Source organism: Tenebrio molitor, chromosome 2, assembly GCF_963966145.1.
Source record: "Tenebrio molitor chromosome 2, icTenMoli1.1, whole genome shotgun sequence".
Taxonomy (NCBI): Eukaryota; Metazoa; Arthropoda; class Insecta; order Coleoptera; family Tenebrionidae; genus Tenebrio; species Tenebrio molitor.
In genome coordinates, this window is record NC_091047.1 from 13,261,245 (window position 1) to 13,282,606 (window position 21,362).

Consider the following 21,362-nt stretch of genomic DNA (forward strand, 5'->3'; position numbering starts at 1 on the left):
TGCGCTTTATTTAGGCGCGATAAGACTCGATGAGCGCAATCGTGCTATTTTATTTGCGTTTTTCGTGTTTTATAAAAGAGGTCGATTCCATAAATACTTGACAGGTTATTTGGTACAGTTGCCCTATCATATTGTCGCCGTTTAATAATGCCCCCGAAGATATTTATGGCCAAGATAAGGCCACTATGCGGTTGCAGACTAAACTCTACGCTAAAAATTTTCAGAACTGACTACCCCGCTTTTAATTAGAAGCGCGATTCGTCAAACAAATCCGGGAGGATCACCTTCCGAATAGTTAGCCTGTCTGATTTTTCAATTTATCACCTCGCAATGGGAACACACCCCCTGACATTTACATATCGCGCAAATCCCCGTGCCGTAACATGAGAATAACAACGAGTCTCGAGTGATTTTCCCGGCATTTTCTTTGTTTTCCTGTCACTTGGGCGTGCAACCGCACAAATTTTAAATCATTCCGGATCGTGGTTAACGGCGTTATTAGCCGGTGAGGCGTCGCCGCTCTAGATCTTCATTCTATGAGTATCAGAACCTGCTCGAACGTAGAACAAGTTTTGGGAGGAAAATTCGATTTGTAGACCAAAACGACCCAATTAGTTCAGACCTACCCCATATAATTCTGGATGGCGTGCCCATAAAATCTGTTTATTTGATGATGTAATTCGAAATTAAATGAATGAAATGCAATAAAGTTCAGCCGGCATCACAGCCTCATCAGGAACCATCCAACGAAACACGACAATATATTTATTTAATTTTTATCGGTCCCGGTGCAATTCGCATTTTACGGCGGCGCGCGGTTTCATTGGGACAGGATATCGCATTACAGCCAGACAATTTAGATAATGAACATTTCTAACTCATTTACATTGTGAGCGCTAGTCGCAATTTATACTCCCCCGAATATCTGCTCTATATCAAACTCTACGTTTTATATTATCAGAGGGCCCCCTCGTTTATGATGCACAGAAATAACTTGCTACCAAGTTGACGCAAAAATGCAATCGGTACCATTTTATAGTAAACTTTCTGTTAGTAATGATAACCAGCTTTCACATTATCTCATTGAGTAGGTATCTTCTAAGGAGAAGCTAACTCTGCAGGAAATTGCATTATATCATCAAAAGGAAAGTAGCAAAGCAATAACATTAAATGCAAATAAATTCAAAATAGTGAGTAATCATGGTACGAATGTTAATTTAAGAGAGAATGAATGAATGTCGATTAGTTTTAGATTGACAAATTATTGCCTGACTATACAGTAAATTTTCTCTTATTCAATTCATTTTCACTTTTCAATTCAGGGTTAATAATAATTAATTGAAAATTAACGAAAACACTCAAATTGCAGCTGTCATAATATCAAATATGAAGCACTGACTGTAGGTATAGGTTCAACTCACATGAATTTGCAGAAATTTTCGGAATTAGTCTTACCGTCACGCCATCGCGCATCACGTCACACGTTCCAAGGCGAAAGGCTCATTCGAGCAAGTTCGGGCGAGCCGAGTTTAGCCAACCGAGCGAGAAGCAGTCAGCTGTGCGGCACTTCCAAATTTTCATTGTGTTACCTACCAAGTTTAAGCTACGTCAGTGCAGAGCTACAGGAGTAGCCATATACAAAACGGTCGGCTAGTGGTGAATGGTCCTTTTGTTGGCAAATTATACCATTTGGGCCATAAATCACGCGTCTGGTTTGCGTTTAAATAAAAAATCGAATTATTTAGCTAACCAAGTCAAAATTTGTAATTGTGCCACCAGGGTTTGATGCGTAGCAGGTACAGATTAATTTAGTGTAAAAACTTTAGAGGTAAATTAACAGTTAATTTCAGAAAACTAATAAAACTGTTACGGTCTTATTTATTAACAAAGAAAATTTTAAAAATTCTCAAATATACCTTATCAATAGTTAGAAGTCGCAAAGTCTACGAACATCGTAGAAGTTTTCACTTCTGTCGTGCGATCTTAAGCATACTCTTTTTTTAATGAAGTGCGACCTTTGTTGAGTTATTACTTATTATCGATTTTTCACAGTGAAAATACTGTTTTAAAATGTAATCTAGGTATGTAAGGAATACTTTGAAAACTACAATAATGCAATAGATAAAAAATACTAAAATATTAGATACGAGACGCCGGTAATTATGTTGATAAGCACTGCACTATTACTTGATAGTAATATCCGTAATAGTGTATGTACTCCGGCAAAATTGCCGTGCCGCCGGGTGGAGGTGGGATAGTTGAAAAAAAAAAAACTAAATACAGGGTCACCTATTCACGAGAGATTTCCGATAAAAATTTCGTTATACAGGGTGGTCCCGATATAACCTGCCAAAAGAAATCCAGTAATAGGTGACGATGAGTAGAACTCATACACAAAAAAAGTTTCTAATAAAAGTCTTTTCGTTTTCGAGATAAAAATAATTGAAAATTTGGTCAAAATTTGCTGTACGCTAATGAGTTAATCGGTTTTAAAAAGGTAATTCTGATTACTTGGCTGCAATTTCTTTAGCAACGGTACCTGCAACACCTATGACATTTGTCAAGTTTAATTTTAAATTTTCGAATCCTTCAAAAGGTTATGAAATTCACAAAACAAGAATACGCCGATTTGCATTTACTCTATGGCGAAACACGTGGTAATTCAAGACCGGCAAGGCGACCATACGGCGAGCGTTTTCCTGAAGGAGTCCTTCCGTCCCGTTGTACTTTTGTGGAGCTACATCCGCATTTATGTGAGGTTGGTTCTGACTGATTCCAATACGATGGCGTCCCCGATCCTCCATTTAACACCTCTGGATTTTAATTTTTGGGACCACACGAAAGATTTGGTATACGAAGTTGAAATAAATACAGGAGGCCAACTCCAGAAACGCGTAACAGACGCCGCGAACTAGATTCGTAAAAACCCAGAAATGCTGAATTCTGTTTATTAAAATTGGTACCAGCGTACTCAAATGTGCTTAAATGCCAACGGAAGGCACACAGAACATTTATTATAAAATAATTGTTCTAGTCTAGTTTACCTTTCATTAGTTAGTAGATATTCTCAGTTACAGTTGAAAGTACGAATATGTAAAGTGTAAATAAATTTATTCAATACATTATTTTGGCTATTTAACCACAATTAAGACGATACTCTTGTTACACAGTTCTTCCACAATTTTGCACACACTACCTCTACATTTATTTACACATTGAGGAACACCACTTTATTTATTACTCATTCATCTCAGTCTACAAAATCAGCTTTTGTACCTAAATAAGCTGGTGAATTAACGCACACAGTGTAGGTACAGCGTTTTCAATAAATGTCATTAATTTGATTTAGTTTGTCAGATTTGAGATTTGTCATAAACGATTCAGGTACCTATGTTGCTTAGATACTGTCATACTTACAAACACCAACAATTAATTCCTGAGTAGGTACGTATTTTTGTGGTCAGCAGCGTCGAATGGGTGTGGATAGGGGTTAATTTATCCCCATTATTTTGGACCTAACAAAATGGGGTTTTTTGGACTTGTTAGATCCTTCAAATGACCCAGAATTTTTTTGGCAGGTTATATCGGGACCACCCTGTATACAATCGAAACTACAATTTAGTAATACTTAAATCAACGATTGCTGGCCCTTATTGTCTATCATGTCAGTTTTGCTTTTGCTTTTTCACTTTTGCTCATAACCTCAAAAAGAGAAAGTGTCATGATTAATCTTATTCGCCAAGCTACTTGGATTGCTAACTTATTTCGAATTAAACAAAATATCAAGTTCTAGAGGTTTCTTGTATTTGGGGTTGCATATAACGAAATTTTCATCGGAAGTCTCGCGTGACTAACCCTGTATAGTTAATAAATATGTTAAGGTTTATATTGGTAGAATCATAAAGAACTTTTAAAACAGCAGCAGGCTAGTTTTGTCACCCTAAATTTTTAAATATGTACATACTTTCCCTAACTTGCTTTTTTGGGGTTACCAATAAGTAATTATATGTCGTTTACGTGTTATTAAACCAACTACCCCAAGGACATTAATAAACTACTCGATAAACGGTACGATTGCCACCATTCAGAAAATGTCACTGCAACTTTAATAAAAATTAATTGTATGTTTTTTTTTAAATATATAGGTACATAAGTAAATGTTGATGCATTCATGCTGAAATTAGTAGTAAGTATTTTTACACACACTCCACTTTTGAATGAATTGTGTTGTCATTCAGCAGAGACTGAAACGGTCTAAATCAAACATAATCAGAGCAGTTCATAAATTAGGCAAATTTTCTAAGAATTGACAAGTGCACAATCAATATGACCATTTCGAGGAAGATATGAGAATAATGACACATTTAGTTTCAATAATAATGTATCAAAGCAGCATGTTTTAAATGCTTACTTTGAGAGGTCTGTGAAGGAAGTACATTGCCCTCAGTTACTGCGAAATCATTACAGTATTGAGCATAAGTTCTAGCCTCCTGTTCAATGCTGAAGAATTCCGGAATTCGACAATTCGATGGTGATCCTCTGAAGACCACGAGGAAACAAAATGGTAGCGTAAGCGTTCAAGAACGTAGAAAGAAACTTAGTTTTGTTATTAGAGTGTGAATAGAAACTTAAGAGGATCAGTTGATATGAATACATCTCCATCGTATACCTACATCTTTTTCGTATGAAAAGCGAGCCGTTTCTAAGACAAATTCAAAGAGATAATGTAAAATTAATCTTTTATAGCAATGTTACATGTTGAAGGCAAAAATCACCTACAAGAGTACCACATTCAGTATGACGAAATTATGAGCTTAAACGAACGAAAGACCAAATTTAACGCAATAAACTCACTTTGATTCCTTGTCATATAATATACTATTAATTACTGAGGATTCTCATCCTTTCAAGTGAGCAATTTACCTAAAGGAAAACAAGCATCAGTTATGAACTTTTCAGTCATCCAAATATCAGTTTTGTCACATCTAATAGTTATCTAACAGGCTGAGTCTAAAGAATGTGTCAATTTTTGTAGTGATGAAATTTTTTCTAATGTAAATTTGTTTTTAAGTATTTATCAATTAATTGTCTAGCTTCAGATCATTAGCATTGTATAAACAGTATATACCGTGCGATTAACAACTATTTAGATCAAAGAAGCCTTTGAGATTTTGGACGTATGTCCAAATATTCTTGAGGTTCAGACGGTCAGATAATCTGGAATGCGTGGAAATATTTTTGGTTGCATATACCTGTTTCAATTTGAATTTGTAAATTTAACCCTAGCACAAAATTACTCAATCGGAACACTTTTTAACATTATTTCAAAATCTCTGGTCTTCGGTATAGTTGGTTGCATAGCAACTCACAATGCATTGATCTGTGTTTTTTAAAATTGAACATAGGGAATAAGTATGGACTATGTTCAGAGTTAAAAAAATGTCCCGGTATAAGTTATATCATTTTTTACATCAGAAACGTTACCACCATCAGCCAAATCAAAATTTGATTAAAAAACAAAGTAAAAATGCCCTACAAAACCATTTTAAACTCTTAAGAAGAAGTAACTTTGTATTAATTATTATTCTCGCTAATACGATCCGGTCGGTTAATATTTGAAACAGCGTTGTTAATTAAAGTAATTGTAAACAGTACCATCAAATTACAGGCAGAAGATTGTTATTGATGGATAAAGGATCCGGAGACTGAAACTGCCAACATTTAATGCATTCACCCGCTTCTATGGATGGTTATGAATTTCACGTTTTTATTTCTCGTATTACGCCGCCGACGAGCCTAGATTTTGACACTCGCCGCCTTAAGTCCTTCTTAGTTTGAGAATGATTGGAGCTTTCGAGATGGTGCTTGTTAAGATTGAGAAACGAAAACTACAATCAAAGCGTGACCCGACTCTCGGTCACGAAGGACCCATGCTGAAGGAAAATTCAACACTATCGCAGGAACTGCATCCAATTTTATTTTCCTTTTTCGTGTCGATCGTACGTTTATTATAATGGATGAAATGTTTGAACCACGTTCGTTTTCTCTAGACGATTCACATGTAGTTTGTTAATTTAGCTTATAAAAAGCAACTGTTCACTTCAAAGGTAGTCATGCTGTCGCACACATGCAACTTGCAATTTCCAGTCTCGCTAACATTAAGTGCCCCTACTAAATTACCATTTAATGGATTGTTGTACCTACATTAATAAAAAAGCCCTGCTTTACGTAAAGAGAGTTCATGTCGGGACACAAACAAGTTCTACAAAAATGATAAGTTGTAAATACGCTTTCCTTTCCTTTCCCAGATTGTTGAGTTAACATTAAAATGTTTAAAACGTGATATTGATTAGTTGACTTTTCAAGTGCTTCTTTACGAGGTAACCCAATTTCTTTTCAAAGACATAAAACATTTCGTAAAACAGTTTGAAATACCAATATTAACTAAAGCGTTGTTTTTTCTTTAACGAAAAAAATAAATAAAAAAGATTTTTTTCTCCAACCATCTTAAAGTTAAAGTTAAATTTGTTTGAAATAATTTCAGAGGAAAATGCCAACATTACCAGTACTTTTAATAACTATAGGCGGTTAAACTCCCTCATCTGCTACATGTTCTCTTTTCCGGCTTTAACTATTTTAAGAACATAATTACGTATGTCTTGCAGTACATACCTATTACTTATATTTTCATTTGACTTATTTTTCCAATTGAAGGGATGTGAATATTTTACGAAACACGAGCTTTCATGTATCCAATAAACAATTAATTTTGTTTCTGCAATGTAGTGCAACTAGTTCAAACAATACAGAAAAACTGTTTGTAGTTTCAGTGCTTGTGTATTTGATCACTAATTAGTATAAAACAAATTATTACCTGTCAACCACCGTTCGCACGTTTGTTCAGAGTGATGTTAAGGTCAATGAACATTAAAATTTACAGAGATTGACACAAACGCTATTCTGGGACTTTTTTATTTTGTGAATTTTGGAATTATGTCATTCTAAAATAAAATCAAAGTGGATATTTCAAAAATTGCTAGAGTGCGTTTTAATCATTTTATGAATAATAATGGACGTGGCGTGACTGCAGGGTACAACAGTCTGTTGTTCTGCTAACGTAATAGTATAATGATAGTGATTTCATATTATTTCAAGGGATTATTTTCACATTAGGCACTGAAATCTGAAAGCCCAGCATTGCAAAGCATCAAACATGATTTGCACTTTCTTTTGCTTCGATCATTGTGGTTGTTTCTTAAATTAGCCATTATTCCGATGCTTGCATATTTTGTAAAGCTACTACCTAGTATGCACAAATTTGTTCTAACGCAATTATCTTGCAAACGATATAATTCTGCTACCATTATGCACATTGTGCAACTCTAATTTACCAGTCGTTAGCCTACGTAAACTGTCATCACAACATAATTGTTGTTTTAGTGCAATTTCAAATTGTTCAATTTACCTAAATTTCGTATTCTGTTTAAAATGGAAAATAGACGTGGAAATTAAAACAAGTAAACAGCAAAATTTCAGATACGTTATTTAAAAAAAAAAAAACACCTTAAAGCTGTGAACCGATTTAATTTATATCTTTCTGAAACGTGTATTCCGATTTAAGAAAGAAATTATTAAAATTCGAAAAATATAATCAAAATAAAAATAAAATTAATAAATAATGCTTTAATCTCAATGGTAAAACCCATTTTGCCATTTATTGTGGAATAATGATTGTTACTTACAAACTTCTGTAAACTTTGCCGAAATCGAAAAGTCGTTTTCCAGGTTATCAACAGCGCATCGTTGACATTTCTTGGACATTTCACCGAAAATTCTACTTACCAGTGGCGTAGCGTTTGGCAAAAAAGCTGGTAAATAATAATTATAATTCCAACGTCCAAAATTCGTGAGGTATGATTTATTATAAAGTAGCATTAGAAATTTCTACGCCCATGCATTACACGCTTATTTGCATTGAATTCCGCTACGACATGACCGATATAATTTACAAGGTCTGCTCTGATTTGTTTTTTTTATCACATTTTACTACGAGTAGGTATGTCTCTTCACGCCAAAGTTCTACTATTGCTTCTGTTGTTCTACTTTAAGCTCCAAATCTACGGCAACGATCATGAATCCCTTTGTGAGATCAACTGGACCAACATCATGGAACTGTTGGCGCACTATGATGTCCTAAACGAAACGTTTAGAACTCACTAAGGAAAACAGAACTGAGAAATTGTAGATGGCTTAAAATAAAAGTATCTTTTATTGATGATTTATCCATTTCGAAAAGAAATAACCTAAAAAATTGTTTGTTTTCTTTCAAAATTTAATGATTTGTTTCTTTTGCTGGAATACACATTTTGGGAAAATTTTAATAAAATCGCTCCACAGATTCTAGGTGTGACGGTTTTAATGAAAGTATATTTTTAACGTCACTAATGATTCATTGACTAGAGGTAATGCTACAGGGTCATTATAAATAATTGTCCCATCACAGTTGGCGTTGAAAACCCACACAAATTTTGGATGTGCCGCCAGCCTCGCAACGTTAGACAAACTAGTAGACAGATTTCCACTACGGCCAGTTTCGCCACCTATCGGCGATACTAGTGTAATTCATGTTATGAGAGTTACGGCACATTCAAATACGCCACCGACGCCTACTATGATGGGCCAATCATTTATAATGACTCTGTATATTTTAATTTTTTTCTAACTGACCTTTTAAATAACCAAACACAAATTGTATAATTTATATCATTTATTACAACTTTCTGTTGTATTCAGAAAATTGATTTCTTAAATTTATTCAGTTTAATGACTTCCACGAGGCAACGTTATTTAATTCACGAATTTCTTTTAGTTTTTAGAAGGAAACGGTACTCATTCATCCCAACAATAATTATTCAGGTGGAATTTTTTTGTTTTGTCGCAGAAAATTTTTGTCAACGGTTGTGTAAGTCGGGGCAAAAACCGTGTCTCGAAGCACGTCCCGATGAGCTCCATCCGGGACGATTAACGAACATTTTTAACGAGGCTTTTGAGCAAATTGCACAATAATTACGGATCCGGAGAGCAGTCGTTCCGAGCGAACATTTGCAAAAATTGCGCCTCCCTTATTAAAAACAAAAATGTCGTCATGACTGAGAACAACACGAGGGTAATTGCCCAAATTTTGGGATGTGGTGGTGCATTAGCAGTGAAGTGGCAGCCGAAAGGGAGGGAAGGCAGTCGAAAATCGCGCGTCATCCCCCTGCAAATAACTAGAACATCATCTTCGGCGGCGAGGGGGAGAACGCCCTCAAGTTGCCAAACTAGAGTTATTTCGGTGGACAATGGCTGTTTGTCACGAGCTCGAGGACCCATGCTCGAACAGCGGTGCAGACCCCGTTTATTTACGACCGACGAACGTCTCTAGCGTTTGTTAATGCAAGCACCGCAAATATTGGTGAAGGATGGCGGGAGTGTTCTTCAGGACCGGGGTTAATTCGAACCTGTCAGGTAGATCTGATAGTGGCATGTAATTTTCTCATTGATCAAGTTTTAATTTAAATGTGGAATTTGATGAGTCTGTTTTGGCATCACAAGTTAGGAGATGGTGCAATTACCGGATTGCAATCGGGCTCCCCTAATGGGCACCATTGAGATAATCTCACCTGCCTAATGGCGACGTCAACTATAACTCGTCTTATTTGTTCAGATCCTCTCCGAAACTTTGCAGATTTATGCGATGTTTTCGTCTCGGCTCCCGGGTTCTTTTCACTTCGAGCTGGTCTCCTTTTGTCAGCTTATGAAAATTAAAAATGAAATGTTCCCATAATTACTACTCCCAACTTTCTGTCTTCATTTAACTTTTTAGATTATGTCCGATGCGTTGTTTGTAATTTAATTAAACGAAAAGAAACTAATAACTTGTTGAAAACTGTTTCTTCACGTTTGAATTGGACATTTTTAATTTCTATAATTTTTGTCATTTAATTAAGTTTCCGGGAAAATGCCGTGTCCCGTGGAATATACCTGAAACCGTGCCGTTTAATTAATTCCGAGTTTTTTTCCGCTCCAGCATCGATTAATTAATGTGAAGTGCCGCCTTTCCTCCTCCTCGATCATAAAAGACGTTGGAGAGAAGACAAGACGTTCGTTCGAGGGCTTTTATTGGTGTATCAGACCAGACCATTGCACAATATCGGGGTGTTCCTGCATATATTGCTCTCCCATACTCTAAGATTATTTCTGAGAACGTTTGGCCGGCGTGCTATCATAAACTAACATATTTTGTTGTTGCCCAGGGAGAGCATCAAATGAAACCGAGCCCAATTTCATCGCCCCTCGTATCGCAAATGCCAATAAAAAGATTTAGCCGGTGCACCAGGATACACCTTCTTCGCGTTCGAATGGCTTTTTCTGTTTTTCTACAAAACTGTTTTTATCCGGGAACATTTCGGCTAGTCGCACTTTAACCTAGATCGTCCTCCGCCCAAAATTGCGTCATGGAAATTTATTTTCTCCTTGCAGAACGACACATTTTATTGTGTTCTTCGTACCTTTTAGACATTTTTGTTGTGGTTTCAAGAACGTAAACAATTTGATTAATAATGCCGAACACACAAGAATAGCTCGACATGAAATATGGAATTCCTGTCAACATTTTTTTATGTGTGAGGGTAATTTTATTACTTTTATGTCTTTATCAATGACGATTTTTTCGATCTAAAACGCAAATTGAACCTTGAAATGTGACAGCTCTATAAGCAATTGATAAAATCTCGTTATTGTGTAAGACTCTACGTGTTACAAAGTATTTTTTACCATTACAATTTTTATGAGACTAATGACTCTTTTAAAGTTTGGAGACAGTTTAGTGTTTTGTCTTTTATGAAGAATAATTCTGGCAGAAAATTCTTTGCAATCTATTTGTATTGTGTGTTGCTGCACTAAGACTGGTTGGCAATATGTCTGGATTTAGCAAAGTACAAATAATCATCATGAAGCTAACGTTTATAGTCACTACAATAACTTTAACGGTTCAATTTGTTAGAATGTCTGCGTCTGCACGTTCTGAACCGATTTACTGAATAGTAAGTACGAAAGTGAGTTGATTGCTTAATTGAACAAAACAAAATTACCCGCCAGAGAACAACAAAATATTGAACTATTTAACATAGAAATGGTTAAGCTAATTGAATTTTACTAAATATTTTGTCAATACTCGTATGTATGTACTACCGAATAAATTTAAAAAAATATTACACTATAGTATTGCCGTTATAACTTCTGCTCCGCCCACATAAATTGACCAATGAGATGCAATCTGTATAATTTTTCATCCCATTTACCACGTAAAAAACTTAAGGTTAGAATTTTACTGTCAAGTCCATAATTATTGTTTTAGGTTTTAAAAAATAATATGTCGTTAAGACAATTCGAATGTGAGAATTTTTTTTCGGTGTAAATCAGATCGTCTTAACAACCTATTTGATTGGTAACTAAGAAAATGTAATGGATAGCACAGACAATTATTAAACTATAATTTAATTGTCTGTGATGCATAGTTAAAATATTATGTTGTCCTTAGTATAGTAAGACATGCTTTTAAATCTAAAATATTACACGGTGCGATCAACAATTACTTAGATAAAGGGCGGCTATGACTTTGACAAATTGAAATATGTATATTCAAAATCATTAAAAAATCTTTTCAAAATAGTTACTTATTTGTTTTTGAGAGTTAATAAAAAGTTTGCCAAACACTGGATATAAGTTGCTTAGAGCCATCATAATATTCAAATAATGCAGGGTATTTCACGAGTGATAAGATAAATAACCCGGCGGAATTGAAAATGCAACCCATAATACCTTTGCAACGCTAACGTCTATATTTTAAATTTAAAATGAAATTATGAATCCATGATAGCTTTGCTTCCAATAATTTTATTTGTTACAACTGACATTTACGAAAAAGTTAAAATACGTCGATTAAAATGTATTCGAACGATGAGAAAATACAGGGTGATTCATCTTTTACCGCCGGTGGCAAAATGACCCTTAAGAATTGAGAAAAATTTATCAAATTTACAGAGTTCATTTGTCGAAAAATTTACTTTCGACCGATATAATTTATTTCAAAAAAAATTTTTTTATTGACCAGATATTTATAAAAAACTGTTTTTCAAAAAAAAATTATGTTAAAATTTTTGCATCAGAATGTGGCCAATGGCGTATAAAATCAATATCTGCAATCCGTTTCGAAAAATGTTTGATAGTTTTTGAATTAAATCGATTTTAATGGAAAAGTTGCTTTTATTGATGGTTGTTGGCTTTTAGTGTTGTAAATTTTCTCTAACAATGAATACCTTGTAAAACTGACCTGCTTAGGCGAATTTCTTCGATTTTACAAAGGACCCCCTGCTGTAGCAATAAAAATCCTCTAATAAATCTTATTGTTAAGATATTTGGACATTATGTCGTAAATCATGAAGCAAATACAAATTTGAATATCAGAATGCGTTTATTTCAATAATACCATACGCTAAAATTAATTTAACATGGTAAAATTGTGTGAAAATACCTGAGTGTGCATATGCTACAAGGTTGAATAAATTAAACAATTAATAATTGAGAAAATGTCAAAATTTGACCTAATTAACTTATACATTTCATTTTTTGATATTATGTGCCTTATGGATAACAAATTAGGTCTGCAAAATATGAAAGTGAAATCATAATTTTTAAGGTCAATTTTGCCACCGGCGGTAAAAGATAAATCAGCCTGTAGATAGGCGGTAAACATTTTCAAAAAAAGTTCGATTTTTAGTATTTCATTTAAAACGAATATGACATTTATGTCAAAATTTACGAAACCGCACAGTTAACTATGTTTCACTTTTTTTAAATCAAAAAACAAATATCCACGTTCGCCGTGCAAATGTATTGTAGGTTGTATTTTCAATTCCGTCGGGGTCATTATCACTCGTGAACTACCCTGTACTTAACAAAAAAATTTTTTTGTTAATGCAACGTCCAATGATTTTAGTAGTACCTACATACTATGGCGGACAAAAAAATTTGAACGATCAAATTTTAGCATATCAAAAAATGTCAATGTAAGCTGCCCTTTACTGTTATTATGACGTTTATAAATTAAATCGAAAAATTGACGGTTTGAAGTAAACGTCTCTCAAGTTTATAATAATAACTTAGTGATACAATGCCAGCCGTATCTGAATTTACTAAAGCCAAAATAGTAACCCTTCACCAGACGGGTATGTCGTATGGGCAAATTTCGACGAATTTAGGGTTATCGAAGGGCACTATCCATGCCATCATGCGAAAGTGGGAACACACTGGGACGGTGGTTCGGCGTCCAGGTTCTGGAAGAAGGCGGGTGTCTTCCGTGGAACAGAACGAGGCACCCCCGAACTATCACCGAAATCTGTGCCTGTCCATGAGGAATAGATTGCTCTTGGTTGTACAACAAAATGGAGCAATGATCAAATATTGACTTCTTCAATTTTAGTTGTAAAGTTTTTTTTATTTTAAACTTTTAATTTTAAGTTTAATAAATAAATGTTATAATTTGTTAGTATTGTGGATTGATCTGTACTTTGAATTTTTTGATATTTGCGTACCAAAATACAACCTGTTGGGTCGTTCTGTCTTGACGTAAATAGAACTAAATTTGGTTTCATCAATGATGAAGACATTCCTGATTTTGTGTTGATGCTATTCTACACCACTTGATAGCCTAGGGGCTGCAGCGACTTTCGCAATTTCGACGGCAAAGACGAAACGATTAAGATTCATCCACGTTCACCATTCGTGAGCCGACATAGGCACACCAAAATTTTTGTGTTAATCTATGATTGACTAATCTGTCACTGGTGACATGACAAGAAAGGGAAAAATAAAAAATGAGGTTAGTTGACCATAAAGCCAGTTTTAAATTTATATGTCAAAGGAATAACAAGTCGTTCAAAATTTTTTGTCCGCCATAGTACTATGCCGGCCAAAAAATTTTGGCCGTCATTGTCTGTCAATTCAAAAAAAAAATATTGTAACCCGTACTTTATTGTCATCATTAGAGATGAGCGATATTTCACTACCGGTGATTTTATCACCGTGACTCGGAAATCACGGGTAACCACCGTGATCAAATATTCGAAGTAACCGTGATTAGTGATTTCACTACATATTTTCTTAAATTCTTAAATCGCTGGTTATTATGCAGTTACTTGCTTGTCGTTACCCGACACACAACAAAATAGAAATTGTACAGAATTCTGTAATCTGAAATGTTATTACCATCTGGCACTATTACAAAACAAAAGCTATCTTACTGAAAGGTAGCAATTTTTGCCAAGCTAAATCTGGAGTGATAACGTACCTGTTCTGTTCATGATAAGCCGGAGTGTAATAATACATTAATAATTATCTTTTAAATGATAGTTTATAAACAGCTTAAATAACTGCATCTAAAGTAACTGCATCAAATATGTGTATTGAGTGATTTAGCGATAACGATTTCCTGTAAAAATTAGTTGTGATCAGTGATCACGGTAACTGTTTGAAATCACGGTGACTGAGAAATCACGGTCACCAGGAACGACGTTCTTGAAAAATCACCGGATCGCTCATCTCTAGTCATCATGATTACCGTCTTGATTATGAACGTTATTTTTTGGGTGGTAAATTTCAAAACTCAAAATTATTTTGTCATTTCTACTACACAGAACGTTTACCTCAGATTATCTATGTACTATTGCGGGCAAAAAAAGTGGGACATCAACGTCATTGTCTTGACTTTTAATGTGAAATAACCCTTATCTTATTCTAACCCTACTTTGAATTGATTGACGTTGTCATTAAGTATTGTAGGTTGTAGGGAATGATTGTAAGTAAGCACGTAGTGAAGATTTATTTAAGGCAAAGTCCCAATCAAAATCTATCTTTATCAAAAGGAGAGAGCATTTGGAAAAGGAAAATAGGAGTATAAAATAAATTTTTAAACTGTCATCTGGAATAGTGTCAAAAAAATGACAATAAAGCTTAAACTACATCGAATTTTTCAAAACTGACAGAAATTTGATGTCCCACTTTTTTTGCCCGCAATAGTACGATTGCTCTAATTTTGTTCATTCATGTCGGATTTTTGGAATATCTGAGCTTCAAACAGTTTAAATTGATTGTCAAAATGACAAAAATCGAAAGTGGGGTTACGATTCCTAAAGGTTTATTTACACTTTACTTGAATGTCAAGAAAGTGACGGCCAAAATTTTTTGGCCGCCATAGTACATATACATAATATATACATAATTTTGTTTTTTTTAAATACATTTCTTATGAGTTAATTTACTTTAGATTTTTTTATCTTCCGAATTCTTTCTATCGGTCTTTCATTTACTTCTTTCTTAACAATACGGCTGTTTTCCTCATTAATAATTTCCTTATCGGGATTTATCTTCAATGGACATTCTTCCTAAACGAAATTGTTTAGCTCATACTTTCATATATACGAAGGCAACAACAATACCCAGGCGTTCTTTAATATCTGACGGACTTTTCGTTTCTTCATTTGTCCACATTGAATTTCAGAAAAATGTTTCGTGGATGTAATATTACATTTCACGATTGGCTTCATTTAACATAGCATTCCTGTTATAATCGTAGATGTTAGGTTTTATTTTTAGAAACACCAAAGAATTTAGTACGTCCGTTCTAAGTTGGAAGGACGTTCAATAATGGAATCCGTTGTATAACATTCACATAAATTGCACTTCAACGTATTCAGAGGAAATTTTGTAAAAAAAAATTGAAATAAATGTGTTAAACTTCCTGTTCAACACTTTTCACATGAACTGCCAAAGTATAACATCTCTCCATCAAAGACGTGTATTTCTACATAATATGACTATGTCGATTGCCCTTCACTATTTGAAGAAATAAAACTCATATTCCAAGATCAGAAGCTAGATGCAATTTGACATTCACTCTTCAAAGCAGACCAACATAGATTTTCTGTCTGAAAATAATTTAAGTAAATTTCGCTTCAACTTGAAAAGGCTTTGCCTCCACCTTTTTCTTGCAATGTCCGTCGAAGCACAAGTACCTGTTGTACTCACAGCTTACGGAATTTTTCCACCAATGCCTAATGTAAATATTTTGGGGAAGACATGAATTCAGAGTTCATCATCTGCTTTGATTTTTGTTCTTCTGCTAAGCACGATGAACGTTATGGACAAATAAAGTCTACTTTTATTTTGTTCTCTGATCACACTGAAAGCTGGTATGAATCAATATACAATTTGGCTTTCGTTTTATTGTGGCTACGTAGATTTAACCGGTTATGTCAGGATCAAGATTAACAGGAAAATGTATGTTATGTAGGTGCACATGTTCGATCCGCGCATGTTGTGAGTATGATTAGAAAACGTTTGCACCCGACGGGAAATACAAAAGTAGCCCCTTCCGAGAAAGATAAGAAGGATTTCAATTTAGGAATTTGAAAGTGTCGGATTTGAATATAGCTGACGATGTCAGGCTCAAAGGTGGCCGTTTCTCATATCAATAAAGTGAGCTTTGGCCTGCGAATCGATCTGGCCTGGCTCCATTTATCTCGCTGCTGACGCGGACTTTGCATGCGGTCCAGGATAGTGTACATCTATTGCCCCACAATATATCGAAAAATTCCTACCAATACTCGGAATTGACCCTTTCTGGGGATCATAATTCACAGCGAACACCCCATCCATCATACCACTTGCGATTAATTATTTGCGAGATATTTTCAGACGCGCCGGCATCTTCTTTCCTCTTTCCTTTGATTACGTTTCCCTCCAGACAAACAATGCAGTCGCTCCCTCTGTTTTGTCATTGGCCAACTTTTAGGTATTAATTTCGTGAAACTGTGTATTTGGTTCAATCCCCCCGGCATATGAGCGCTATTTGCCCCAAGTTTATTTGTGGAAATTGGAGCAATATCATTTTACTTATCTCCCGGGCGACAATTGATCGCCGGATGCAGTCTGTAACAATCACTATAAACAAGTCAATAATCCGGTGCACTCTGACAAATTGTATTGCCGGGTATACGTGCAGCATTTGCAATGGGTATCTTGCGCAAGTGCGATTAAGCTCTTCAGGGAACATTAATTTTAGTCTGTATCGTATACAATTTGGAACTTTGATCAACGTTATCTGTCGAAGAATTATGCCTGAATTACGCTTTATTTTATTTATTGCAATTTCAACCATGACATCGTGCACATCCCGCAAATACTGTTTGAAAACGAGAGACAAAGAAATACGAAACAAAACGATTTTACAGTTCTCGTAAATTTTATGGAACTTTTTTATCATGTCAGGCTTATCTTTATTTTTATGAAAGAAATTAACTTATAAAATCTGACTGATTAATTTACGATTTTTTAGATTTATCAGATATTTGTTGCAGCTAATAGATTGCGGAATTTTGTCATAATTTAAAATGAATAATGTGGACGTTTGAGCAGAATCATTTTAAAGGACCGTTTGAGTTGTTAATAACCGTGTAACGTGCATATTAAATATTATTGTGCATTATCAACGAAAATCAACCCATTTTGCGTGAATGTAATATGATTCATCTAGCATCCATGTGCAAATCCAATTTAGGATTATTACATGTAGAATGTAGTCGCATATATGAGATAAAATGTTAATTTTGTTTTCTGTTTATTACAGGAATTTGGTCTACAACCTCAGTTTGTCGGATTTAAACCAACAACAAAAATTAACGTGGTTTTCCAATGAACATGATGCCAAAATGTGTGTAATGAAAGGAAAGGATGAGGTAAGCAGAGCACATTTTCTATTCTTGATTAGTTTGACTGTTGGATGATTAATTTTTATTTTTTTTTCCGTTGACCGCTTGTTAATTTCAATATTAATGAATTCCTTTGTCTAAATTATAGTGTATTAATGGACCTCATTAATACACTATTTTTCATTAATCAACGATTTTTGCGATTTTGACGTTTTGATTAAATTTTGATGTATAAACAACCTCGAACATGCATTGTTTGCACTTACCAACACTGCAGCAGGTAGTGCAGCAGGGTTTTCTATATTTTATAGCTCCATAACTGCACAATTACAAATTCACTTTTTCAAAAACCGACATTTTTGGTTATAATTCGCATGTCATATTTTTCAAACGTAACTAGGTTTCCGTAGCAATCGTGATTTTTACGTGAAATTGAATGTGAATGGAGTTGACGTCTTCTGACACTCTTTGTGGAAAAGTAAATAGTAAGTGTTGAAAATTTTAAAAATAGCCTACCCTGAGGACAAAAAAAGAATCAAGGTATTTATAAGGTCTCATCTTTATGGAAAAAGAAGAAATTGGTTTTGATTTGACTTTAATTTCAAAATTTGTCACCAAAAAAAAAAAGTTTGCGGTCAACGAAAAAATTTTGTAATCAACTCTTTTGTTAATGGGCGATTAATAATCTCAACTATTAAAGCCACTCATTCGCTACACTCGTTCGTGCTGTAAACGTAGTAAACCAAAATAAATCGAGAAACATCTCATTCTGATTCTGTCGCACAGTTTTCCTAATATTTTTACTTATTTTTTAAATGACAGTATTTAACACGTTTTTATTGGTCACAGTGTGAAAACAAAACAGAATTAAAAAAGAAACACTTAAAAAATGAGGTTGAATCAGTTGATTTTATACTAGCACTCTATACGTCAATAAAATATAGGTTTTTTTTTAATGAAGTATGTATACAGAGTGTCCCAGAACTGCCTCCCCGAAGAAAAAAGGGAGTATTTGGGTAAATGTGATAATCTGAATTAAAAAAAAAGTCCTATCTCAAGCGATAATCGAGAAAAGACATCCTAAACTTGACCAATCAGAGTTGAGCACCATCAAGGTAGGATGACGGCAATTTTGCGTTGCCCGGATTTCAAATTTCAAATTTTTATGCTATATGAATAATTATTTTTGCTGCCTAGCAGTTTGTCCGATTTTTTTGTTGCGATATCAATAATGTCATTATAATTGTCTACTTCAATACAGTGTAGGTGCCCCATATGGTCGTTGTCACGTGTGGTTCTTTAACATATCGGATTTTATAGTCCACATTCCCCTGGCTAGGTCAGTGCGCATGTGCTGATTTTTTAGCTCTAATCAAGCACCAGTTAATTGCAGGTAGCGCAGTTAACGTAATTTGCTAAAGAACCACACGTAACACACATGCGGCTACATTGACCACATATACTGTAGGGAAGTAGGCAATCATAATGACATTTTGATTTGCATTCTATCATGTCTACAGAGCGCGCTGCAGCAAATAAACCTAAAATATACCTAAAACTTTGAAGCTTCTGAACGACTATACTACGAATTTCCGAGACCAATCCCATTAGTGTAATAATTGTAGATGTATGTAATTTAGCAATATCCGGCCCAAATCCCTCTGTTGTCAATTCGTATTGTTTCCGTATTAGATAAATTACAAAAAAAAAGTTAAAGAAACTCAAATAAAAATAAACGAGAATCGTACAGTATATACAGAGTGTCCCAAAAAAAAAGACGAGTCCATAGCTCCCTTATTTATGGGACGATTTTAATGATCTGTACACCAAATTAAATGGTTGTGAGTAGACTGCAAAATGGCCTACCAAATTCACGTAAAGCCCCAACGACTTCAAGGTTAAACTGTCAAAATATTTTTTTTCAAATGAGAATACATACCTTTTTTTAGTAATTCCGATAGAGAATTTTATTCTGAAAACAACAATGTATCACAAGTATAACCTCAAAGTTAAAAAAAAATTAAAAATAATCCATTTTGGAAACAAATGACGAGCACCGAGCGAGAACCTATCAAAATGCATTGCGTTACACTGTAATAACCAAATGCAGTTAGCTGGAAAAACAAATGACAAATAATAACATGTGGGATTGCGCAGAACGTAGTTTTAGCGTAGACGATAGTAGCGTTTTTAAATTATTTTTTTTTTAGTTTTTGGTATGTAAGTTATACTTGTGATACATTATTCTTTTCATAATAAAAATCTCTATTACAATTAGTAAAAAAAAATATGTATTCCCATTTGAAAAAGAATATTTTGACAGCTTGGCCTTGAAACCCTTGGGGATATACGTAAATTTATTAGGCCTTTTTGTAGCCTATTGACAACCATTTAATTTGGTGTATAAATATTTAAAATCCTTTGATAAATAAGGGAGTTATGGACTCGTCTTTTTTTTTCGGGGACACCCTGTATATTTATTTGTATTTATCTTCCCATGGTTAATTAGGGTTATTTATCTCCTCTTGTGGAACCTCTTCCCAAACATTACAGATGTCTCCACAGCTCATTTGTGTTAATGGAAGAAATACACATAAAGTGCCGTAGCCTTTTTGTTTTAGTACATTTCAGACATTGACCAATCCACGGCAAAATATTGAGCGGCTCTTCTTCCAAAGACTTGTATTGTAGAATACTATTATTAAAAGCTATAAAATTATATCAACGCATATTTTTTAAGATCTGATGAAAACTAAGTAAATTGAGTTGGCTGTGACCAAAAATTTCACTTGGCAATTCGTTAAGAGTTCAATTATCAGAAGTCAGTCTTAAAAGTTAGGTTAGGGATTTTGAGAACGTTGAAATCTTGATTTTCGTAAAGGTGTGAATTATGTGTGACCTGTCGGTTGTAAAAGAATTTCCTCACCTAGTGCATTGCACTAGGAAACAATGGAAACAATGAGATTTAAAACATAATGCTACTCTTCGCTTCATGTTTTCAAATGACCTTTGCAAAGTCGGGACATTAATTAAATTGCAGTAATTATTACTTGCATTAATTCGAAAATTGTGCCCGGTCTGTTTTTGAACACGTTGTTTTACAGGTATGGAAAAACGAAATAATCAAGGCAAGTTGTTGGTAAAGGCCTTGAAAGTCCGGAAACTTCTGTTGAAATTCCTCAAAAACTCGAGGTGTCGAATAGACCCCGTTCTCAAGTCTTTCTCTATTTGTGAAGTAACACTGCACAACGAAAATTTTTTGCTCTAAAGTGAACATATTGGAATAGCACATTTTAATAGTCAATAATAATTAATAATGACAGTTACTATTGTAATGACATCTGATGACATTTGAATTAAATTTTTATGTGTTGCCAACTAAAGCGTATTAATCACGGCCCTCTCGATTTTTTTTTATTTTCGATCGCATGTTACCATTGGTCGTATGACACGTAGTTTTAGCTGGACCATCTAAAGTTCATTCAAAAATCAAAAAACCACCACCTGTTGCTTTAGGTTGGTAAAAAACCCTAGGTAGATATTTTTTCATACTAT

General features: G+C 34.4%; 1 protein-coding gene across 4 annotated transcripts in view; it reads left to right on the forward strand.

Moving 5' to 3' along the window:
• Positions 1-21,362, forward strand: part of Sema1a (semaphorin 1a) — a 240,709-nt gene that overhangs the window by 186,754 nt on the left and 32,593 nt on the right. For all 4 annotated transcript variants that reach the window (XM_069037258.1, XM_069037254.1, XM_069037257.1 and 1 more), the window contains exon 4: positions 17,726-17,834. In XM_069037258.1, the coding sequence (XP_068893359.1) occupies positions 17,726-17,834 (109 nt within the window). The remainder of the gene's footprint in view (positions 1-17,725; positions 17,835-21,362) is intronic.